Below are 19,014 nucleotides of genomic sequence, written 5' to 3'. Positions count from 1 at the left end.
ATTGGAATATATGGGTAATAACTCTTTGATATAACGGAGCTTGTAAAAGAGCTTTAAATAATGCAAGAACGCATATATTGACTGATTAAACCTGTAGTTACCTGACGTACAGAATATGACAGACTACATACAATTTTGATCAGTTCCTCCTAATTTTACATGATTCGGTAACATGAAAATATCAAGGACTTTGAAATGGCTACAAAATTGTAACACAGACCAGAGCATAAGACAGTCAGTGGCAAAATAGGCTATGTATTTCAGAGCTGAATTTAATGTGAGTACATCACGGGCTTTCTCCAGGTACATCTTGTATCGTTCCTCCATCGCCCTCATGTCTTCATCTTTCTTTTTCAGCGCTGCCATCAGCTCATCCATCTTCACACCTGAAAGTGACATTTATCTTTAAAACTGAGAGGAACTTTAAAGATTATTTGTTTGACTCCAAGAGGATCATAACATCACTCTAGATCCTGGACATCACAGTTTACAGTTTGACACACATTTGATGGTTTGAGTGGGTGAGTGTGATTCAGTCTTTGTCTATGAGGTCATGAAAATCATAAAGCAATGTGGGGTGAAAAATCAGGTTAGGTCAAAATTTAGACGCTAACTGGTTTGAGTAGCGTCTGGCTGAAGGTCCTCCAGCAGCTCTTTCTTCTTCATGATTTCATCTTGTGCCTTATTCAGTTGCACCCTGGGAAAAAAAACATAAGGACCATCCATTTCAGAAAGTGCATAAGATGCTCAAACATAGCTAAAACAACAAAGAAAACAAATTAGATTAAATGTCTAAACTTACATATGAGCATCCAGCTTCCTCTTCAAATGAGACTGTATGACAGGAAACAAGCAATGTGACTTTTTAATGAAAAGTATCACTATCATCACTTTCAGAAATCAAAGACCAGATCATTTAGCAAAGTAATTGTTCATGCAGCACTGACCAAAAATGTGCAAAAACAGCACCACCAAGTGGCTCAAACACACACTTACATCTTCAGGTTTGGCTCCTTGTGTCTGCAAGGCCTTCTGGAGATCCTCTACCTGCTGCTGGAGCTCACTAATTCTTTCTCTGTTTAACCTTAATACACATAAAACAGCACAACACATTCTCACACAGGCATGTTTATATGTAGAAAAGCTACTGCACAGTACGGTCAGTTTATATTCAATGTATTATGTCAATCTGTACCTGTTCTCAGTGTCCAGTTGGCTGCGTCCGCGCCGGGCCTCCTCCAGCTGCTCCTGCAGCTCAGTTATGCGCTCGTTCTCTGACTCCTCCTGCTGCAGCCGCAACATCTTGTTCTCATGCTGCAGACGGATGAACTTCTCCCTGGAGAAGCAGACATATACAATCAACATAAACAAATACATAGGTGTCCTACGATGGTAACTAAGATTTTTCACGTACTAAAAATGTGAATCACTAAGGAATTAGGTCCAGAATGGCATGCTACTGTACTATACTAGTCTTATGAAGGATCATGTGACACTGAAGACTGGAGTAATGGATGTTAAAAAAAATCAACTTTACCCTTACAGGAATAAATGTCATTTTGAAATATATTAAATTAGAAAAAAACCTCATATATATATCATACCTGTACTCAATGGGCAACATCTCAGCTGCCAGGTTATCATGGCTTGGACTTCCTGTTTGATACTTTCCTGTGAAGTGTGAAATATGCACAAGTTTAAGTTTCATACCATCTTCAAAACTACATTTTCAGTTTGTGTTTACTGAGCTGCGAAGTGACCCAGATAGATCACTTGAGCTGGGTTCAAGCCTGCACTGTGGTCGGAATATAAATGTAACAGGCTGTACTGCCTCTGAACTAGCAGATTTGCTTGAATTTAAATTGGCTATGCCAAACAAACCACAGGAGCGGAGGAACTGTTATCGCACTCAACAGAGCACTACCTGCACTGATTCATGTCTGTGAGTAACATTCTTCATTCAAATGCAATCTTTTGCTACCGGCATATTGCAACATCTCCAGGTGTGGGATCTGCAAACATACCTGCTTGTAATAGCTGGTCCTGTTGGGCCTGTGTGCATCGCAGCTCTTCATTAATCTCTCTGAGAGTGTCCTTCTCAATGCTGATCCTCTGATGAATCAGACAGAAACACAATTATCCCAAGGTTTTGGCATGTGTATGAGTAATTGCAGGTGAACGTGCCTGGCTACCTCCTTCTCCTTTAGTAAAGCATCATATTTCTCCTGAAATTTCTTCATCTCGAACGCCAGGTTATCAGCCCTACGGGACTCATCAGACAGTTTCCTGTGGAGCTCCTGACCCTGAAGTTCCAAAAACAATGTAACGGTTATCTTTTGATTTCAAGCTTAAAGTTGTATGTGTATGCTCTATAATACTCAAATATGATTGTGGTCACCATTTTTACACCACTGTTCAAAACATTTTCATTTTTTCATGTTTTTGAAAGTTTTGAAAGTCTCTTACACTCACCAAGGCTGCATTTATTTGATCAAAAATACAGCAAAAACAGGAACATTGGTGAAATATTATTACAATTTAAAATAATTGTTTTCTATTATAATATATTTGAAAATGTAATTTATTCCTGTGATGGCAAAACTGAATTTTCAGCAGCAATAACTTCAGTCTTTGATCAATTTAATGCATGCTTGTTGAATAAACATATCGATTTCTTAAAAAAAAACAACAACAACAACAACAACTGAACGGTAGTGTGATGATGACTATGACTGAACAAAAAAAACATCTTTCTCATAATTCTTAAAAATAAAAACTGCTAGCATGTTTATACCTGTCTCTTGTATGTCTCTAATTGAGTTCTTGCAGCATTAGCCTTGCGTAGCTCCTCTTCAAGGCTGACTGTGTTATGCATATAGGTCATATTCTTCTCCTCCAGAACTTTCACTTGCCGTCTGAGGTCACTTAGATCTTCTAACTTCTTCCTGTACGTCTCAACAGAGGCCTCTAGCTTGACTGCCCGGTCAGAGCAGCTCCTAAACAAACACAAATTAATCATAAAGACTTCCCAAAACACTCAAAGTGGATACTGGCAAAAACGACTTGTTAAAATATGTATGACCTAGCACACACCTTAATATGTCTAATTCATCTTTAAGCGATCGCGACTCCTCAGCCAGGCTGGTCAGTTCATCATTACGATGCTGACGCTCCACTAGTTGTTTCTCCAGCTCTTCACAGTGGATGCGGTAATCATCTTTAGCTGCCTCGAGTCTGGTTATTACACACATGCACACACATTCATTATTTACACTGCATGCTATTTCAAATAGAGAAATTCTACCCAAGCTTGGTTCACTATTTTCAATGCTTGTCTATTTATGCATCCACAACAATATTCAGAACATCAGCAGGTTAATATCAAGCAAGTTGCAGACAATATTAGACCAGTTAGTTTGGATATGTGGGAATGTGGGATCTGTAGTCAGATGAAGCTGTACCTGAAGTTCTCCTCCTGAAGCTGCTCTAGCTGTAGTTGTAGTTGGCTGTGCTTCCTCCCTGATGGAGTGCTGGGGTTTTCAAAAGTATCAAGCTGACTGGATCGATCAGTCAAGACATCATTTTCTGCCAGGAGGCTGTTCCTTTCCTCCTGTAGCATTGTCACCTGTTCAAAGGGCAAAAGGTCAAACATCAGGGCTTTCTGGGAAGCCTGATATTTATTGTGTCAAGGCATGTATGACCTACATACAACATACGGCATATTTGAACATAGAATTTGTAAGTAGTTGTACCATACGATGTACACTGCCATTCAAATGTTTGGGGTCAGTAAGATCTTTTAATGTTTTTGAAAGAAGTATCTTATGCCCACCAAAGCTGCATTTATTTGATCAAAAATACAGTAAGAATTCTTACAACTTAAAATGAATGTTTTCTATTTTAATATATTTTAAAATGTAATTTATTTCTTTGATGGCAAAGCTGTATTTTCAACAGCCATTAATCCAGCCTTCACGTCACATGATCATTCAGAAACCATTTGAATATGCTGAGAAACACTTCTTAATATTACATTAATATTTTTTTGTGGAAAATGTGATACATTTTTACATTATAAATGTATTTACTGTCACCTTTGATCAATTTAATTCATCCTTGCTGAATAAAATAATTACTTAAAAAAAAATCTTACTGACCTCAAACTTTTGAATGGTAGTGTATATATAGAGCATGATGTAAAGATTATTTTGTGAATTAAAAGAGATTACAACTAGATTTGCATTTTAAAAAACATTGTGCTGCCCAACTACTTACCACAAAAGGAAATAAACCAGCAAACAAAAATAAAAAACACTTTCAAAACTAAATATTAAGTAATTTATCCATTACAATTGTGTATATAAATACATAAACTCCAAATTTATTCAGTTTTACATTTATTTGCCAATTAAGTCCACAAATCCACTGTTCATGACATTAAGCATGTTAAACCTAATTTCAGCACTGAACCCATGAGCTCTTTTTGCCACACAAAACCCCCAGATAAGACCAGTTTTTCAGTGGTTAGATTGGTTAGTGGCAATGCAGTGTTTTAGTTTTAGTTAGGCTAGGTTATCATGCATTTGTTTAGACTTACCTCTCATAGGTCATGGATACTTTTACAACTCAATCTGTCAAGAATCAGCACACATGAATTTCTAACCCATTTGTGTGCACAGGAAAATTAACACCTTTAAATGTACTATATTTACCACAATTTCCAAAAGGAAAATATATACCTAAATATTTAATGAAATACTGTACAAGACAAATTACTTCACCTCTTTGTAAAGCTAAAAACACATCGGTCTCTGCAGAGACAAACAAAAAATACTTGCACTCAAAGGCAAAATCTGTTCATCCATGAAGGTGAATGAACAGAACAGCAGAAATCAGAAATGCTGTTCACTGAGCTGACACTTACAGTCTGCAAACATAGCCACTAAAACAAATACTGTCTCTGGATTTCTTTGACCAATGCCTTTATGTAGGCAGCTTGTAAATATTTCTGCACCTGTATATATTCATATCTAAATCAAGGAATAATAATAACTATTAATGTGCTATTTTGGTTTCTATGCATGAACCATTTTTGTCACAATCTTACTTAAAGGTGACATATCATGAAAATCAGACTTTTCCAGGTTTTAAGTGCTATAATCAGGTCCCTGGTGCATCTACCAACCAAGTAAACGTGAAAAATATTAACCCAGTAATTTGGATTTGGGAAGCCTTTTTCTGCAAGCCTCTGAAAAAAACGAGCACGTCTGATTTCGCTTCCCTAGTGACACTGCAAATAATAATATTACCGCCCCTTAATCTGTAAGTTTCCACCCACGGCGCTGTCATTTTTATTTCGCAAGCCACAACGGTGTACCAGTTCTAATGCCATGGCGAAAGTTAGAGCAAAACATGCTAACTGTTCTGTCTTTGCCTGCACAGACGAGCACAGAACACTATTTAGAGTCCCAGCCTCAGAGGAGTCAACAGAGCAGCGGATTTATTGATTTATTTACTGTATACTGCTGCTGCCACACAGATCTAAAATAATCGTGCGATTTATTTCCCAGCTGTTTACCTTCATACACATAACGGACTGTTCTTGTAACTCATGTGTTTTTAACTTGTGTGTGAATGAGAACTTAGTTTAGTACTCACATGCTGTGACAGCAGCTTTCTGTCCGTGTGCTTCGGATGTGTGCACTCAGAAAACCGTATATCAGAAGTTTAAACTCATATGGTTTAAAAGGCATGATTTCAGCGCGATAAACATGATAATCAGAACCAAAACAGATGTTTTTAACAGGTCCGAGCTGTAATGGCACAGCTCTATTCTGGAAAAGGGGGCGGGGAGCAGCACCTCATTAAAGAGACAGGCCCGAAAAACAGCGTGTTTCTGCTTCCACTCAAAATAGGCATTTTCAAAATGATATAATAAATTATTTGTGGTGTATTTTGAGCTGAGACTTCACAGACACATTCTGAGGACACCAGAGACTTACATTACATATTGTAAAAAGGGGCATAATATGTCTCCTTTAAGGCTGTCACAAAAGTATCTACAGTTGTAGAGCAGCTTTATAGTGGAATTGAGCTCATAATTGATAAACTTTGCTACAATGACATGGTTACTTAACTGAATTGAGTCAACTAAATTGAGCTGACTAATGACGCTGCTGTTTTTTGAAGAGCTGCTTTACAAATGAAATTGAAGTAATTTCATAACTGATGAACTTTAACACTGTTATTTTCCTGTTTATTACTGTGAAGCTCCTTTGAAATCTATATTATATAAACTGCTACATAAATAAATGTGACTTGACTTTTAACATTCTTAATTTTATTGTATCTTGATTAATGCAAAACCGTTGACAGCTGTTTTACTGAAACTAGAATCTCACCTGCATGTCGAGCTCCTGACAGCGCTGTGCCAGCTCTTCTTTCTCTGCCATGACTTCAGTCAGATCCTCCAAGGCTTTTTTTAACTACCAAAAACAGCAACATTGAACAATACTACAAGATACTACATTTAACAACAATATCAATACTCCTGACAGTTCTCAAACTGACAATATGTTATACTATGATGTTATAATACTATGTCTGTATTTCTTACCTGTTCAACATCTCCAAGATGTTCTGTTCCTAACTGAGACACAGTCTCCTTGCTCATAAGCTGTAACCAATACAAAAAGCTTTGAAATTCCTTTTTTTCTTTATAAATGAAAAAATGTATATGACCACATAAAAATAGATCTGAATTAAATTAATCTGACCTCCTGAATAGCAGTCATCACCACATGCTGTACAGATTCCTCCAAGGTCATGATTATCTGGATATACTCTAAACAAAAAAACACAGGGTTAAAATGACGATATATACACTCATCACAGCGAAATAGCAGTAAATTATGATAGTAAATAACAATATTTAAAGGTTTGGGTGAACTATCCCTTTAACTACCTTGTTTCCTGTCACATTTGACTGCACACCCCAGGATGAGCTGTAGGAGGCGTCCCAGCTCTACTTGATCAAACTGCTCTACCACACGCGCCAGATCAGGCAGAGGGAAATCTGTGATCTTTTGAGCCAAAAGCTGGACACAAAGTGATCATAACACATATTAATTATTAGAATGAATCAGATTAGGTATGGTCATATATATATATATATATATATATATATATACACACACAAAATACTTTATCATATACATAAATTATGCAGATTTAGGTGTGCAGCTCTAATGCATTAGAGATCACTATAGAAATGGGACTCTGGGATTCTAGCAAACAAATAATGCATTTAAAATATGCCATCTATTCAGGTAACCATTATAAGCTGGGACATTATAAGCTTTAGAATCTTATAGGTCCTTTTGAAAACTATTCAGAAGGGGCCCTGGTGTGAACGCAGTGTAACACAGCCATGGATCCGAGCCAAATGCAGAGGACCGCGATCACACACCGCAGTCAAAAATCAAAGCGCCATCATATTAAACTGAGACAGGGAATATCTGATTGCATAAAACACATTCCACAAATACTCTAGCTAACCAGATTAGACGCCTAATTCGGATGAGGATGGAGTTGGCTGTGACTGTTGGTGCTGTTTACATGTCTAACAGCATTCGGAGTCTGGTTTGTCGTTATGATTTTTGTATATATTGGTGTCGCGTGTTGGACGGGTGGAATGAATGCATTTTTTAACGTTGTAATGATGCACCACAGAGCCCGTTTGGTTTACAAGAGCAAGTGCACACATCTACATGTCTTATTTCCGGTATTTTTGGACCATAGTGCCCGAAGGAAACGACTACCTGCGACAGGTAACGCTATCGTCAAAAATCTGATCGCAGATAAATAAACGATTCCTGATTCCAGTGACCTTTAGAGCTAAACTAAAAGATAGGATCTTACCCAAATAATCAGGCTCTCGCACAGCACCGTTTTATTTAAATCCATATCTCCTCTTTACGATCGGACAAATATTTCCGTCCACCTGTCAACAATGCGCTTCCCTTCCCCACCTGCGTGTGTATTTGCCTAGCTCTCAGCAGCCCTGCGTTCACGTCTATTGCGTCTACGCACTAATTGATACGTAAAGGCTTCGTGAATGTCCGCCGCGACAGCGCGTGCTGCGTTGATAAGGATTGGGGGATTGACGGATCAAGAGCGCAACAGCAAGAAATAAAACACCAATGGTGTATTGAGTTCAGGACACCGTGCAGCCAATCAAAACAGAGATCCGAGGAGCCTGGCAGAGCAGTGAACACGGATCATTTGGTGTAAGTTAATCGTTAGGTTTCCACACTATGGAAACCACAGCTATGACCAGCTAGAAACCATTCAATCATGTTCCAAAAAACAACAACAACAATTGTGTTAAACCATGAATGTAAATCATAATTTTTCAGTGCTTATTTTTAAATCTGACATTTTATTTGTTTTAATTTAACAGCTCACACAGTTTTCAAAGACGATTGTGTTTTCTGTTGTTAAACATTAAACATTAACATCTCTCAAGCCTTTTATTACCTTTTTTGTAATTAGATAAGATTGTGATGCGCAGTCACATGGTTTACCTAAGGATGAGCACATGTGGGACTACTTCATATACAAAATAAAAGACACATCAGTGCCTTTATTGCAAACAACTATATAATATATAAATAGATAATAATGGATAGAATATAAATAAATATAAATAGATAAACTGCATTCCATTAAAGTTTAAATAAACTCTTTCCTTTATTTACTCCATTTATATTTTCTCCATAAAGCCACATCATTTGATAACATTAAAATATATACTAAAGCTCAATGGATATGCCAGTCAGAAATAAGCCAAAAATATTTTTTCTATTGCATCTTCAACCTGTTAATCACAAAACTTGAGACACTGTGACTGGTGGGAGTAGTCCTTGACTGACATGACACTGGACTTTAAACCATGACAGCCTTCAGGTTCTCATTGGGGCTGTGGGTCTTTAACCCACCCCTGTGCCACCAAGGCCCTTGTGGATCAACAGCTGCTATTTTCAGCCACTATAACCTTGCAGTTTAGGCAAAAATGAGAAAGGTAAATATTAGCTTGAGCAGTTTTTAGCAAAAATCTCCAGGGCAAATGCATGGAGCCAGTTTGGAAGTTGGGTAACTAAGTTACAAGAGCTGTCTTATCAATAATGAATATTGATAGATATAAGAAACGTAACCCACACATAATAGGCTCTATTTGAGTATCCACATGTGTAATATAATAAACCCATTGGATATAGATTATTTTAATCTGCTGGATTGCCCTGGATATGATTGTTCCAGGCATCCCAGTGAAATGCCTTTCTTTGGTCATCACTATGGGACAGCTGTAGATTGTGTAAACTTACGGTAAACCATTGACAGGTTAACCAGACACCTAACCTACTTAAAGCAGGAGGAGACTTACAACCTGTGTCTTTGAACCTGTGATAGTGGTCACATGACAAAAATACAACACTGGAGACCGAGAAATGGCCATGGCTTTGTTCAGTGCAAATATTGTCAATCAACACATTTTCACATACATTAACATATTGTAGAGGCCGTAAGATTGCAAGCAAGTTTCCTGAATTTCGAAAATCCAACAGGAAATCAGTCTAGTTACCTAATCTCCAAAAAAGGGAACTGATGTGGGACTGATGCCCTGGTTAATGATTAACCCGTAGCAGTAAGAAAGCATTCGTCTCTGCCTTCCACGAGAGAAAGCAACTGAATTACGAACAAGAAACATGCCCACCAGCCGCAGCTTCCACAACAGGTGAGAGAGACAAACTATTTGTGTTAGATTTGTATTAAATATATTTTATGCCTGTTTTTAATCCAATTTGAAACTGTCTGCTGTGTAAGTTGAATGTTGAAATGATGCCCTTATGAACAAAGGACATTATTTAACTGGGAAGGTACATCAATATAATATAGATGCTGTTTTAAACAGTTTAATGATATGCAGCATCTGTTTAAAATATACATGAAGAAGTGTCCTGAGACAGCAGATGAATTGTGTTATGGTATTGTGGGGCAATAAAAGGCACCACACAGACACTAAATATTATGACATCGGGCAGTTCAGTCATGTCAGTCTAACTTTATTCAATTCTAAATTGAACTCGCAGTCCTACAATTCTCAAATACTTTCACATGGGATCATGAGCACAATGTTGTGTTGTTTTACAGATAATTTTGCTGTACAAGATAACAACTGCATGATATCAAGCCATAAGATGCAAATAGTTATTTTCATATCAAAGGCAAATTAGTTCAGTGCTGACATATTTCAAAGGCTGATGTACTTTAAGGCTGTCTGATGTTGCGTTATCTGGTATGAGTAAAACAAACAGGTGTGTCAGATAGTTAAATTTAGATTTCGTACGTGCTCTTCCAGACTTGGCCTGACCAGACTCATTGATAAAAAGTGTAATACATTTTGTAAAAAATAAATAAATCGGGTTTTATCTTGAGATGAATAAATGTTTTTATTCTAATGAAGAGGAATTAGGTACTTTCCAATACAGTTTACTCTGAATTTCAAAAGAAAATCTGTAAGCTGTAATGATATGATGATGTTTTAACTCATGTTGCACATATAATGACGATGACCTTTTAAACTCTAGTCCTGCATTGTGATTTGAAGTCTCTCAGTTCAACAAAATGGCTGAACATAAAATCCACACTATTGCTTTTTAATAACTGCATCTCTCATTTTTGAAGGTGCTCTCTACACTCAAAGATAAGGAGTCAAGGCCAGCCACACAATCCTCACGTGAACAACAGAGAGGTGCATACACATTCCTACACACACATGCACTGGCCTACTAGTAAACTAGACTACTAGTAAAATTCTTATATTGTGTATTTTATTTAATCATTTATCATTAAATGTAGCATTTTCAATTAGAAATGTGTATTTCAGTGAAATACTGCAATACTACAAAGTCATACATTATCATAGAAATAAATGACACATGCAACAGAGCAATATTTGTATAAAATACATAGTACAAAATGTCATTTATCATCATTTATTGCGTTTTTTAAGTAGTATTTCTCTAAGAACCTGGAAAAGTTCATATTAATTCAGAGTAATAATGTTATTTTCCTGCTTGCAGGATTTGCCTAAGATATGGTTACCAGCAGGCAACAGGGACAATCACTGCCCCGTGTGTTTACAGATTGCCAGCTATCCTGTAGAGACCAACTGTGGGCATCTTTTCTGTGGTGCGTCAACCTACTTCAAAACACATCACTGCAAAATAAATAAAAAATATATATATAAAATCATCATGGTGGTTCACTTTAGCTTAAGGTGCTTTAGACTAGCGTAACTGGTGAACTGTGAGAGAGCAGATGGTGGTGGGCATTTACACTGCAAGTACTCAACACTTACCCGGTCATGTGACTCTACAGTGTTGCCTATGGAGTTTAATATTATACTGTTGCCATAGTTATGATAGCCATGCCTCTCACCTGACCCAGATCACGTGAATACACACTCAGAGAGGGAATATTTGTAGATTTATGTTAATAGTAAACTACAAGGTTAATACAAAATTCTAAACTGTTGTACTATCACATTTGAACTCTTCCACCGCAGGCGCTTTAAATAAGCACATTAAAGAGACTGAAATAAAGAGCAGCAAAGATAATAATTAGTAATAAAATAAACATGATGATACACATGCATGTCTCTTTCAGATTTGATTACCTGTTCAATAACTACTATTATTTTTATTATTCCTTCTAATCATATCAGCTCTACTAAATAGGCTAAATAAAAAGTAGTGAACTTGATCAGCTACTTTATGTTAAATAATTGCTTTTGAGAAAAAAATCCATTGAATATGATTTACCAGATTTACCTGAATCCAAAAATAAATAGCAACAAACCATATTTTTGTGTTGTTTTAACATGATGTGAATGGTGGAATCCAAATGTCATTTCTGAATCACCAAAGCCAATGCATTTCAGTTGAAAAGCACATTTATGAGATCTATCTAATAAAAGCTGTTGTTATTGAAAACAACACATTTCTGGCACATGGCACTGGGCACATGGTAAAGGAGAGACCCATGCTTATCTGTCTTCTGTCTCTTTCCCTCTCTAGCACCATGTCTGATATCTTACTGGAAACATTGCTCCTGGTTAGATGCCATCAGCTGTCCTTTGTGCAGACAGACGGTAAGAGATTTCTTAGCTGATGCACACTTTTTGGAAAATAAATAAATAAATGCATTTTATTTGATGTCTTTTTACATTTTAGTTCTGAATAAAACTATTTCTTTCTTTCTTTTAAAAAAAATCTTACTTACCCCAAACACTTAAATGGTATTGTATGACGATTTCCACAAAAAAAATATATTAAGCAGCACAACTGCTTTCAACATTTAACATTAAAATGATTTCTGAAGGATCATGTGACACTGAAGCCTGGAGTAATGGCTGCTGAAAATCCAGCTTTGCCATCACAGGAATAAACTAGTTTAAAAGATTTTAAATGAGAAAACATTTTCAATTGTATGAATATTTCACAATTACTGTATATATCTGTGCATACATACAGAAAAGACAAAGCTCTCATTTTATTTGTTGTCTTTTATTCTTTATTCTCAGGTGAATAAGATGTGCCATCTCTTCAGCGAGACCAGAGCTGACTGTAAAGAGACAGAAGTGCTAAAACACGTCAGAGACTATAACAAACGCTACTCTGGAGCACCAAGACAGGTACAAACATTTGCTTTCTGTTAGACTAAAGCAATAATTTGTCTTTTTAAAATGTCATTAGCAGTTTTATTCAGACTGAAATCATACCATACATATGAAGTTTGGTTTTTGTGAAGTCAGACTGATAGACAATGTTATTGTAGCTACTGTAATTGGACATTGCACTGTACACTGCCATGCTCAGAAAGACAGGTGACGGCTGACTTGAAAAACTACACCATTCTTTCTGTTGACAAACTCGTGCCGCTCCCAGTAAATCTGTACAATTACCATTATTACTTCTCAGCAGAGAGTTTATCCTTTTATTTGCTCTGGACTATATCACATCACCACCACACCTATTTTAGTTCCTGATGCCACAAATGTTGTGAAATCTCAGGCCAGGAAAGTTGTTTTCTACAGTTGGAAGACACCCACAGACATGTTTTTATTGTACAGATACACGTCCCACACTTGCTAGGTCATATGCTACAGTATGATTGTCATCTTTTCTTTTCTAGGTAAAGGATTACCTGTGCGACACACCTCTCTTCCTGCTCTTTGTGGTGCGATGGTTGGGGAACATGGGTGGCCTGGTGTGGCTGTTTCTATTGAGGGTGGCTGTCTGTGGATTTGGTGCTGCCATGTCCTTGGCCTCCCCACTGGAGACACTACCTGGGCCGTTGAGCAGTGTGCTGGGTATGCTGGATGATTTTGTAGTGGTCTTCCTTCTTCTTATCTGCATTATTAACATCAACCAGCAGATGGGACCGCAGAGGACAAGAATGCACTCAGTCACACAGGGTGTGCTGACTGACTCGTTGTAGAAGAGTGATAATGTGCTTACTAGCATGTTGAAATGACACTAATCAACCTTGTTGGCAAAGGTTAACAGTGTTATGACCTGCTGCACTTTGGTCTTATTGAACATGGATTTTCAATGATGTGTCTAGAATACACATACAGCACTAGATGAGGGGAGTTCTGATGTTTTAAAAACAACAATTTAAGGTGTTTTATTGAAGACAGATTGTACATAAATGTAAAGTTTGGTTTAGTAAATATGCAAGTTTCTAATAAATATTTATTTATATATATATATATATATAGTTTATTTGTTTTTTATACCATAGTCTGTCTGAATACTCGATTCTGATTGGCTGGCAGGTATGCATTAAGTAAGAGATAATGCAGGGCTAGCTGTGCATTAAACAATTTTAATGCTGTGCATTATGCCTTACATATCTATCTCACACACACACACACACACACACGCACGCACAACATACATGACAGAAACATTTTATAATCAGGAATTTATTAAATGCTTCGAAATGTGTTTGCAGTGTTTCATCAAGAAAACTTTTAGTGGAATGATAATTTCAGGAATGCATATTTTGCTTTTTATATATATAAAAAATTGTGATAATGCAATTCAAGTAGCACAAATTTAGAGTGTAGTGTTTCATCAAACTTTTCTCAGTTAATAATTTCTGGTATGTATATTTTGGATAAAAAAAAAAAAAAAGCTAATAATCCGCCATTAAATTTGTATTATATCTCAATATTGCTCAATAAAGAGCCCATTATGAATTTAGACATGTATGTGTTGAGGCATCAGTTTCCAGCAGGACTCTACATGTTAATTCTACCTGAATACAAACTAGATCTGTATGTAGTAATGTAAGATTTCAAAAAGTCTAAGAACATCCAAAATTTTCTTGAAGGGATAGTTCACCCAAAAATGAACATTCTGTCATTTACTCACCTTCATGTCATTTCAAACCTTATTAAGAATTGTGATAACCAAACAATTTAGGTTCCCATTAACTTTCATTGTATGGACAAAAAAATGCAATGCAAGTCAAAGGTTACCGAAACTGTTTGGCTATCAACATTCTTCAAAATACTGTATCTTTTGTGTTCAGCAGAAGAAAGATGCATACAGATTTGAAATGAGATGAGGGTAAGTAAATTGTGACAATATTTATTTTTGGGTGAACTATCCCTTTAATAAGTTGTAATAAGTCTAGTTAGCCTATTTGTTTAGCCGTCTATCACAACTGTACAGTAGCATATCTTTATGAGCTCTGACACCAGACTGCCGCATTACGGAACATGCTAAGCCATGGTGAGGCCTCCAGTGATCCCCTGAGGTGCTGAGGGGCCCAAGCCCACTGCCAGCCCAGCACGGCCCGCTCTGGATGGGGCATCATGGCCAGGTGACGGCCATCTGCTGAGCAGATGCCTGCCACACCTTGAGCAGAACCATTGGGGTTCATAGGATAGATTTCAGTCGGGGTCCCCGAGTCATCCACATAACGCAGAGGAGCCAAAGAGGCACCGATAAGCTTCTTCTGAGCCTCAGGAGAACGAAACTGCATCAGACCTGTGGAACAAAAGAGAGGAGTTTTTAAGAAGTCACTCAAGAGGAACAACACATACTGCAGAGCTTTTGCCTTTGTATACTTGTCAGTAAAGAGATCTAACTATAAGCCGAATTGATGCCTCACTTAACAATACACCTAACAAACATACAGTGCATAAGTTTTGGGATTAAAAAAAATAAATAAATGAAAAATAAACCTTTAACACAAATTAAGTTTAATGTTGATTTAAAAAAAAAAATTTTAAATAAAAGAAACATTTTTATTTAAAATTACAGTTCTATTTATGATGAAAATAATGATATTATATTTTATAAAACTTAAAAAAAAAAAAATTTAAATATTTTTTTCTTCTAGTGGTCTCAGACTTTTGGACCTCACTTGCAGTAGAGGTAAATGCACTTGGAAAGTACAGTGTTACGATGAATATAATTCTAACCTTCTCCATGAGCAACCCAAACGCCCAGAGCAGATCCTTCCATTCCCTTAAGCATGATGGACGGAGAGGGCAGGATACCTACGCTCACAAACCTCGATTCAAACCGACCTGACTTGTTATGGGTCAGAGTAACATCAGAACCTACAATAAAAATAAATAAAATAAAATATTTAATTTATTTAAATAAAATACAGTGAGAGTAGTCAGAGAGAAGAAACTATGTAAATTCTTGAGGCTATGACTGGGATTTACAAACTAAAACTAAAAGGTTTATCTCTCACCTCCATCCTCTCTTTCACCCACCCAGCCCAGAAAAGCCATAAGCTGACATCCGTTACACACTCCAAGACTCAGCGTGTCATCACGGTTGCGGAAGCGATAAAACTCCTCACGAGCCTTGGGGTTAAAGGTCACTGTGGCAGCCCACCCTGATGAATAACAAAATGTTAAAGTATTAGATGATCAGCTAGAGAACAAGTGCCAAGAGCCACTCAATTTCAGTATGCAGAGTGGCAAGGCCAGTACTAAATAACCTATGATCTGAGTCACAAATTTAATGGTGGGGATGAGTTAATGCTTGTTATCATTATATAGCAAAACTAACATACAGTTCAGCAGTGATTTGTATGATTGCTGCAACAAGCAATAGTGTGATTTTCACCTTTAGCTGACCCCAGCACATCTGCATAGCTAAAACCACCCACAAACACCACGGCTCGGAAGGGGTCAAGGGTCGTGGAGCCTGAGCACAGGTCCTGCATTGTGACATCCCACACCTACAGATCATATAAGAGAAAAGGTCAAATGTCAAAATTAAAAACTCATTCTTGTTAGCATTTAAAATGAAAAACTTTAAAAGCAAACAAGCAGCATTTGTGCTTTTAGTGAACAAGCATCATCCCTAAATTCTTTTAATAAAAAAATTTACTTACTACAAACTCCAACACACATATATATTTAAAAACACAAACTTTTATCTTTCTTTGTGTAGGTGTGTCTTTACCTCAAATCCAGCCATGAATAGAGAAGCAGACATCTCTCTGTCTCCATTACTGCCTTCCTCTCTCACAACAGCTGCACAGGGTTTCCCAGAAGCTGAAACACAAGCCAAATATTTTAACATACAGGTCAAGTATGAATATGGGAAAGATTTGTGATTGTCAAATGGGTTCATGGTCTCACAGAGCTCTTTAATGATGGGTGTTTGGGAGGGGTCAAAGGTGAGCTTGAGGTATGGCTGTGTCCGAGAAGCAAGCCCTTCTTCTTCCTCTTGGACACACAGTGGATTAGCCTGCAGTCGGTCCAGATGAAAACTAGTACTTTCCCATATCGCCCTAAGTGTGGGTAGACGCTCATTCAGCACTTCCTGTCCACACACACTCACTACGACCTACAAGACAGTATGGAGAAGAAATCAGCAGTTATTGAATGCTTTTTTTTTGCACACTTAAAGGATTAGTTCACTTCCAGAATAAAAATTCTGATAATTTATTCACCCTCAAATCATCCAAGATGTTCATGTCTTTGTCTTCAGTCGCAAAGATATTAAGGTTTTTGAGGAAAACAAAGACATGAACATCTTGGATGATTTGAGGGTGAATAAATTATCAGAATATATATTAAGGTTTTTGAGGAAAACATTCCAGGATTTTTCTCCATATAATGGACTTAAATGGTGGCCAACGGGCTGAAGGTCCAACGTGACTGCATAATGCGTGAAGTCAAGCTAGTGCAAGACGAGCATTTGTAGGTAAAATGTATAAAAAAAAAAATATATATTTTTTTTTAGAAAATTACCAATTGTTTTGCTAGATAAGACCCTTATTCCTAGGCTGGGATTGTATAGAGCCCTTTGATGCTACATTGAAACTACAATTTGGACCTTCAACCCGTTGGCCACCATTTAAATCCATTATATGGAGAAAAATCATGGAATGTTTTCCTCCAAAACCTTAATTTCTTTGCGACTGAAGACAGAATGACATGAACATCTTGGATGACATGGGGGTGGGTAAATTACCAGGAAAATTTTATTCTGGAAGTGAACTAATCGTTTAAATCACTGAGCTCCATTAATCCATGCATATGCTTTTAAGTGAAAAGAACTTGGCTCACCCTAGCATCAGGACCAAAACCAGAAGTTCTACCAATTCTGTGACAGAGGAGACCAGCATCTGTGTATCTCTGACAGACACTTGATGCATTACTCTCACACACCTCCAAAACCAGACCAAGCTCTTCTGAAAAAAGAGCCTCTATCACTGAAAGAGAGGAATGAGGAAAGACATGAGACATTACATCTGTAGCTATGTTTCCATCCAAGCTGCAAATTTATTCCCGTGAAAAATCTGAATCATCACAAAAATTAGAAGTTCACAGAATTTCTCCCTTGTGTGCTCAAGAGTACAAAAACTTCTGGAGAAGAATTGTTATTTTTAACTCAAACTACATCTATCAAAAATCACTTTCATAAACTGACAAAGTTTAAATAAAATAAAACATGTATATGATAAAAAAGGTAAAACAAAAATAAAAATAATTAAGCTGTACTAAAGTACTAAAATGACTAAAAATGTAAACTAAAATTAAAAATATTTATATAGCAATTTATAATAATAGTTATTACATGATTATAATAATACTTTATATAATAGTATTTTATAATCATATTTTTTAATAAAAGATAATGCAACATCTTACCTAGGATTACAAAAAAAAATAAAAATCACACAAATAAGGATGTACACAAGTAAGTGACTAGTTAACTAGTAAAAACACTGATCTACACAAACTTATTTTTATTTTTTAAAAATAAATGCTAATTCAAAATATTAATAAATACTATAATAGCATATGAATAAAACCAAAACAATTCAGTGCATGTGATTTTTTTTATGTGAATAAAACTTGCAAAATGCACGTTGGTATTTCTATGCAGACTGTAATGAAAAAGTGAATGGAAACTGGCTTATGATGGCTGGCACAAGTAACTTTATTGAAAAAGTTTTTTTCAAAACGTAAATTATTTTATTACCAACCTTTAACACCTTCTAAAGGCAAGTCCACATCCATCCCACGATTCCCTGCAAAGGCCATCTCCAGCAGACAGGAAATGAGCCCTCCATCACTGACATCATGTCCTGCAGTCAGCAGTCGATCTGCAATATAAAGTTAAAATCAACAGATCGTATAGAGATAAAATGCTGCTGCGCTTTGAGAATCAACAAATAGGGCCAGCAGAGTTTGGGAAGAGCAAAAACTACCCCTAGATCAGTTTATGGATGTTTTTTTTAATTATTGTTTTTAACAGTGTTGCGTGGGAAGATATGGAGGACGAGAAATTACTTAAGTATAAATAAATAAATAAATGAATAAATACGTAAATGCAGAATTAAATAAATAAATGAATGTAGAAATACATAAGTAAATAAATAATTAATTAATTAAATGCT

General features: G+C 36.5%; 3 protein-coding genes across 5 annotated transcripts in view; 1 reads left to right on the top strand and 2 right to left on the bottom strand.

Annotated features, from left to right (window-relative positions):
- Nucleotides 1-24: 24 nt before the first annotated feature.
- hook1 (hook microtubule-tethering protein 1) lies at nt 25-7,965 on the bottom strand. The gene is made up of 16 exons (XM_016239156.1): nt 7,921-7,965; nt 6,965-7,097; nt 6,777-6,844; nt 6,617-6,676; nt 6,402-6,485; nt 3,462-3,625; nt 3,094-3,234; nt 2,795-2,996; nt 2,193-2,303; nt 2,025-2,112; nt 1,605-1,671; nt 1,196-1,336; nt 997-1,084; nt 803-834; nt 615-697; nt 25-386 (listed from the first exon to the last, which is right to left on the bottom strand). The coding sequence occupies exons 1-16, from the start codon at nt 7,963-7,965 to the stop codon at nt 124-126; spliced, it is 1,770 nt and encodes a 589-aa protein (XP_016094642.1). The 3' UTR covers nt 25-123.
- LOC107556150 (E3 ubiquitin-protein ligase RNF170) lies at nt 7,809-13,760 on the top strand. Of its 3 annotated transcripts, none has more exons than XM_016239189.1 (7): nt 7,809-7,829; nt 9,627-9,796; nt 10,747-10,813; nt 11,145-11,253; nt 12,141-12,214; nt 12,647-12,757; nt 13,258-13,760. In XM_016239189.1, the coding sequence occupies exons 2-7, from the start codon at nt 9,768-9,770 to the stop codon at nt 13,561-13,563; spliced, it is 696 nt and encodes a 231-aa protein (XP_016094675.1). In that variant the 5' UTR covers nt 7,809-7,829; nt 9,627-9,767; the 3' UTR covers nt 13,564-13,760. The 3 variants fall into 3 exon arrangements, with proteins under 3 accessions (XP_016094675.1, XP_016094674.1, XP_016094676.1); XM_016239188.1 differs by lacking the exon at nt 7,809-7,829 and adding an exon at nt 8,231-8,288; XM_016239190.1 differs by lacking the exon at nt 7,809-7,829 and adding an exon at nt 9,011-9,082.
- A 930-nt stretch (nt 13,761-14,690) lies between these two features.
- The window catches only part of LOC107556148 (phosphoribosylformylglycinamidine synthase-like), a 22,743-nt gene continuing 18,419 nt past the window's right edge, over nt 14,691-19,014 (bottom strand). The window contains exons 22-29 of the mRNA XM_016239187.1: nt 18,601-18,720; nt 17,678-17,823; nt 16,745-16,952; nt 16,566-16,657; nt 16,224-16,338; nt 15,844-15,990; nt 15,563-15,703; nt 14,691-15,125 (exon numbers count right to left, since the gene is read on the bottom strand). Of these exons, the coding sequence (XP_016094673.1) occupies nt 14,818-15,125; nt 15,563-15,703; nt 15,844-15,990; nt 16,224-16,338; nt 16,566-16,657; nt 16,745-16,952; nt 17,678-17,823; nt 18,601-18,720 (1,277 nt within the window). The 3' untranslated portion in view covers nt 14,691-14,817. The remainder of the gene's footprint in view (nt 15,126-15,562; nt 15,704-15,843; nt 15,991-16,223; nt 16,339-16,565; nt 16,658-16,744; nt 16,953-17,677; nt 17,824-18,600; nt 18,721-19,014) is intronic.

This window comes from Sinocyclocheilus grahami, unplaced genomic scaffold (assembly GCF_001515645.1).
Source record: "Sinocyclocheilus grahami isolate Dianchi unplaced genomic scaffold, SAMN03320097.WGS_v1.1 scaffold556.1, whole genome shotgun sequence".
Taxonomy (NCBI): Eukaryota; Metazoa; Chordata; class Actinopteri; order Cypriniformes; family Cyprinidae; genus Sinocyclocheilus; species Sinocyclocheilus grahami.
The sequence above is the reverse complement of the archived record's forward strand: the minus strand, read 5'-3'. Positions and strand labels throughout refer to the sequence as shown.

Coding starts and splice junctions, on each gene's coding strand:
- LOC107556150 (XM_016239189.1), top strand. CDS start 9,768: ATGCCCACCAGCCGCAGCTTCCACAACAG. Junction 9,797..10,746: donor AGCCGCAGCTTCCACAACAG/GTGAGAGAGACA, acceptor TCATTTTTGAAG/GTGCTCTCTACACTCAAAGA. Junction 11,254..12,140: donor CTGTGGGCATCTTTTCTGTG/GTGCGTCAACCT, acceptor TTCCCTCTCTAG/CACCATGTCTGATATCTTAC.
- hook1 (XM_016239156.1), bottom strand. CDS start 7,965: ATGGATTTAAATAAAACGGTGCTGTGCGAGAGCCTGATTATTTGG. Junction 7,098..7,920: donor GCGAGAGCCTGATTATTTGG/GTAAGATCCTAT, acceptor CTTTGTGTCCAG/CTTTTGGCTCAAAAGATCAC. Junction 6,845..6,964: donor CAAATGTGACAGGAAACAAG/GTAGTTAAAGGG, acceptor TTTTTTGTTTAG/AGTATATCCAGATAATCATG.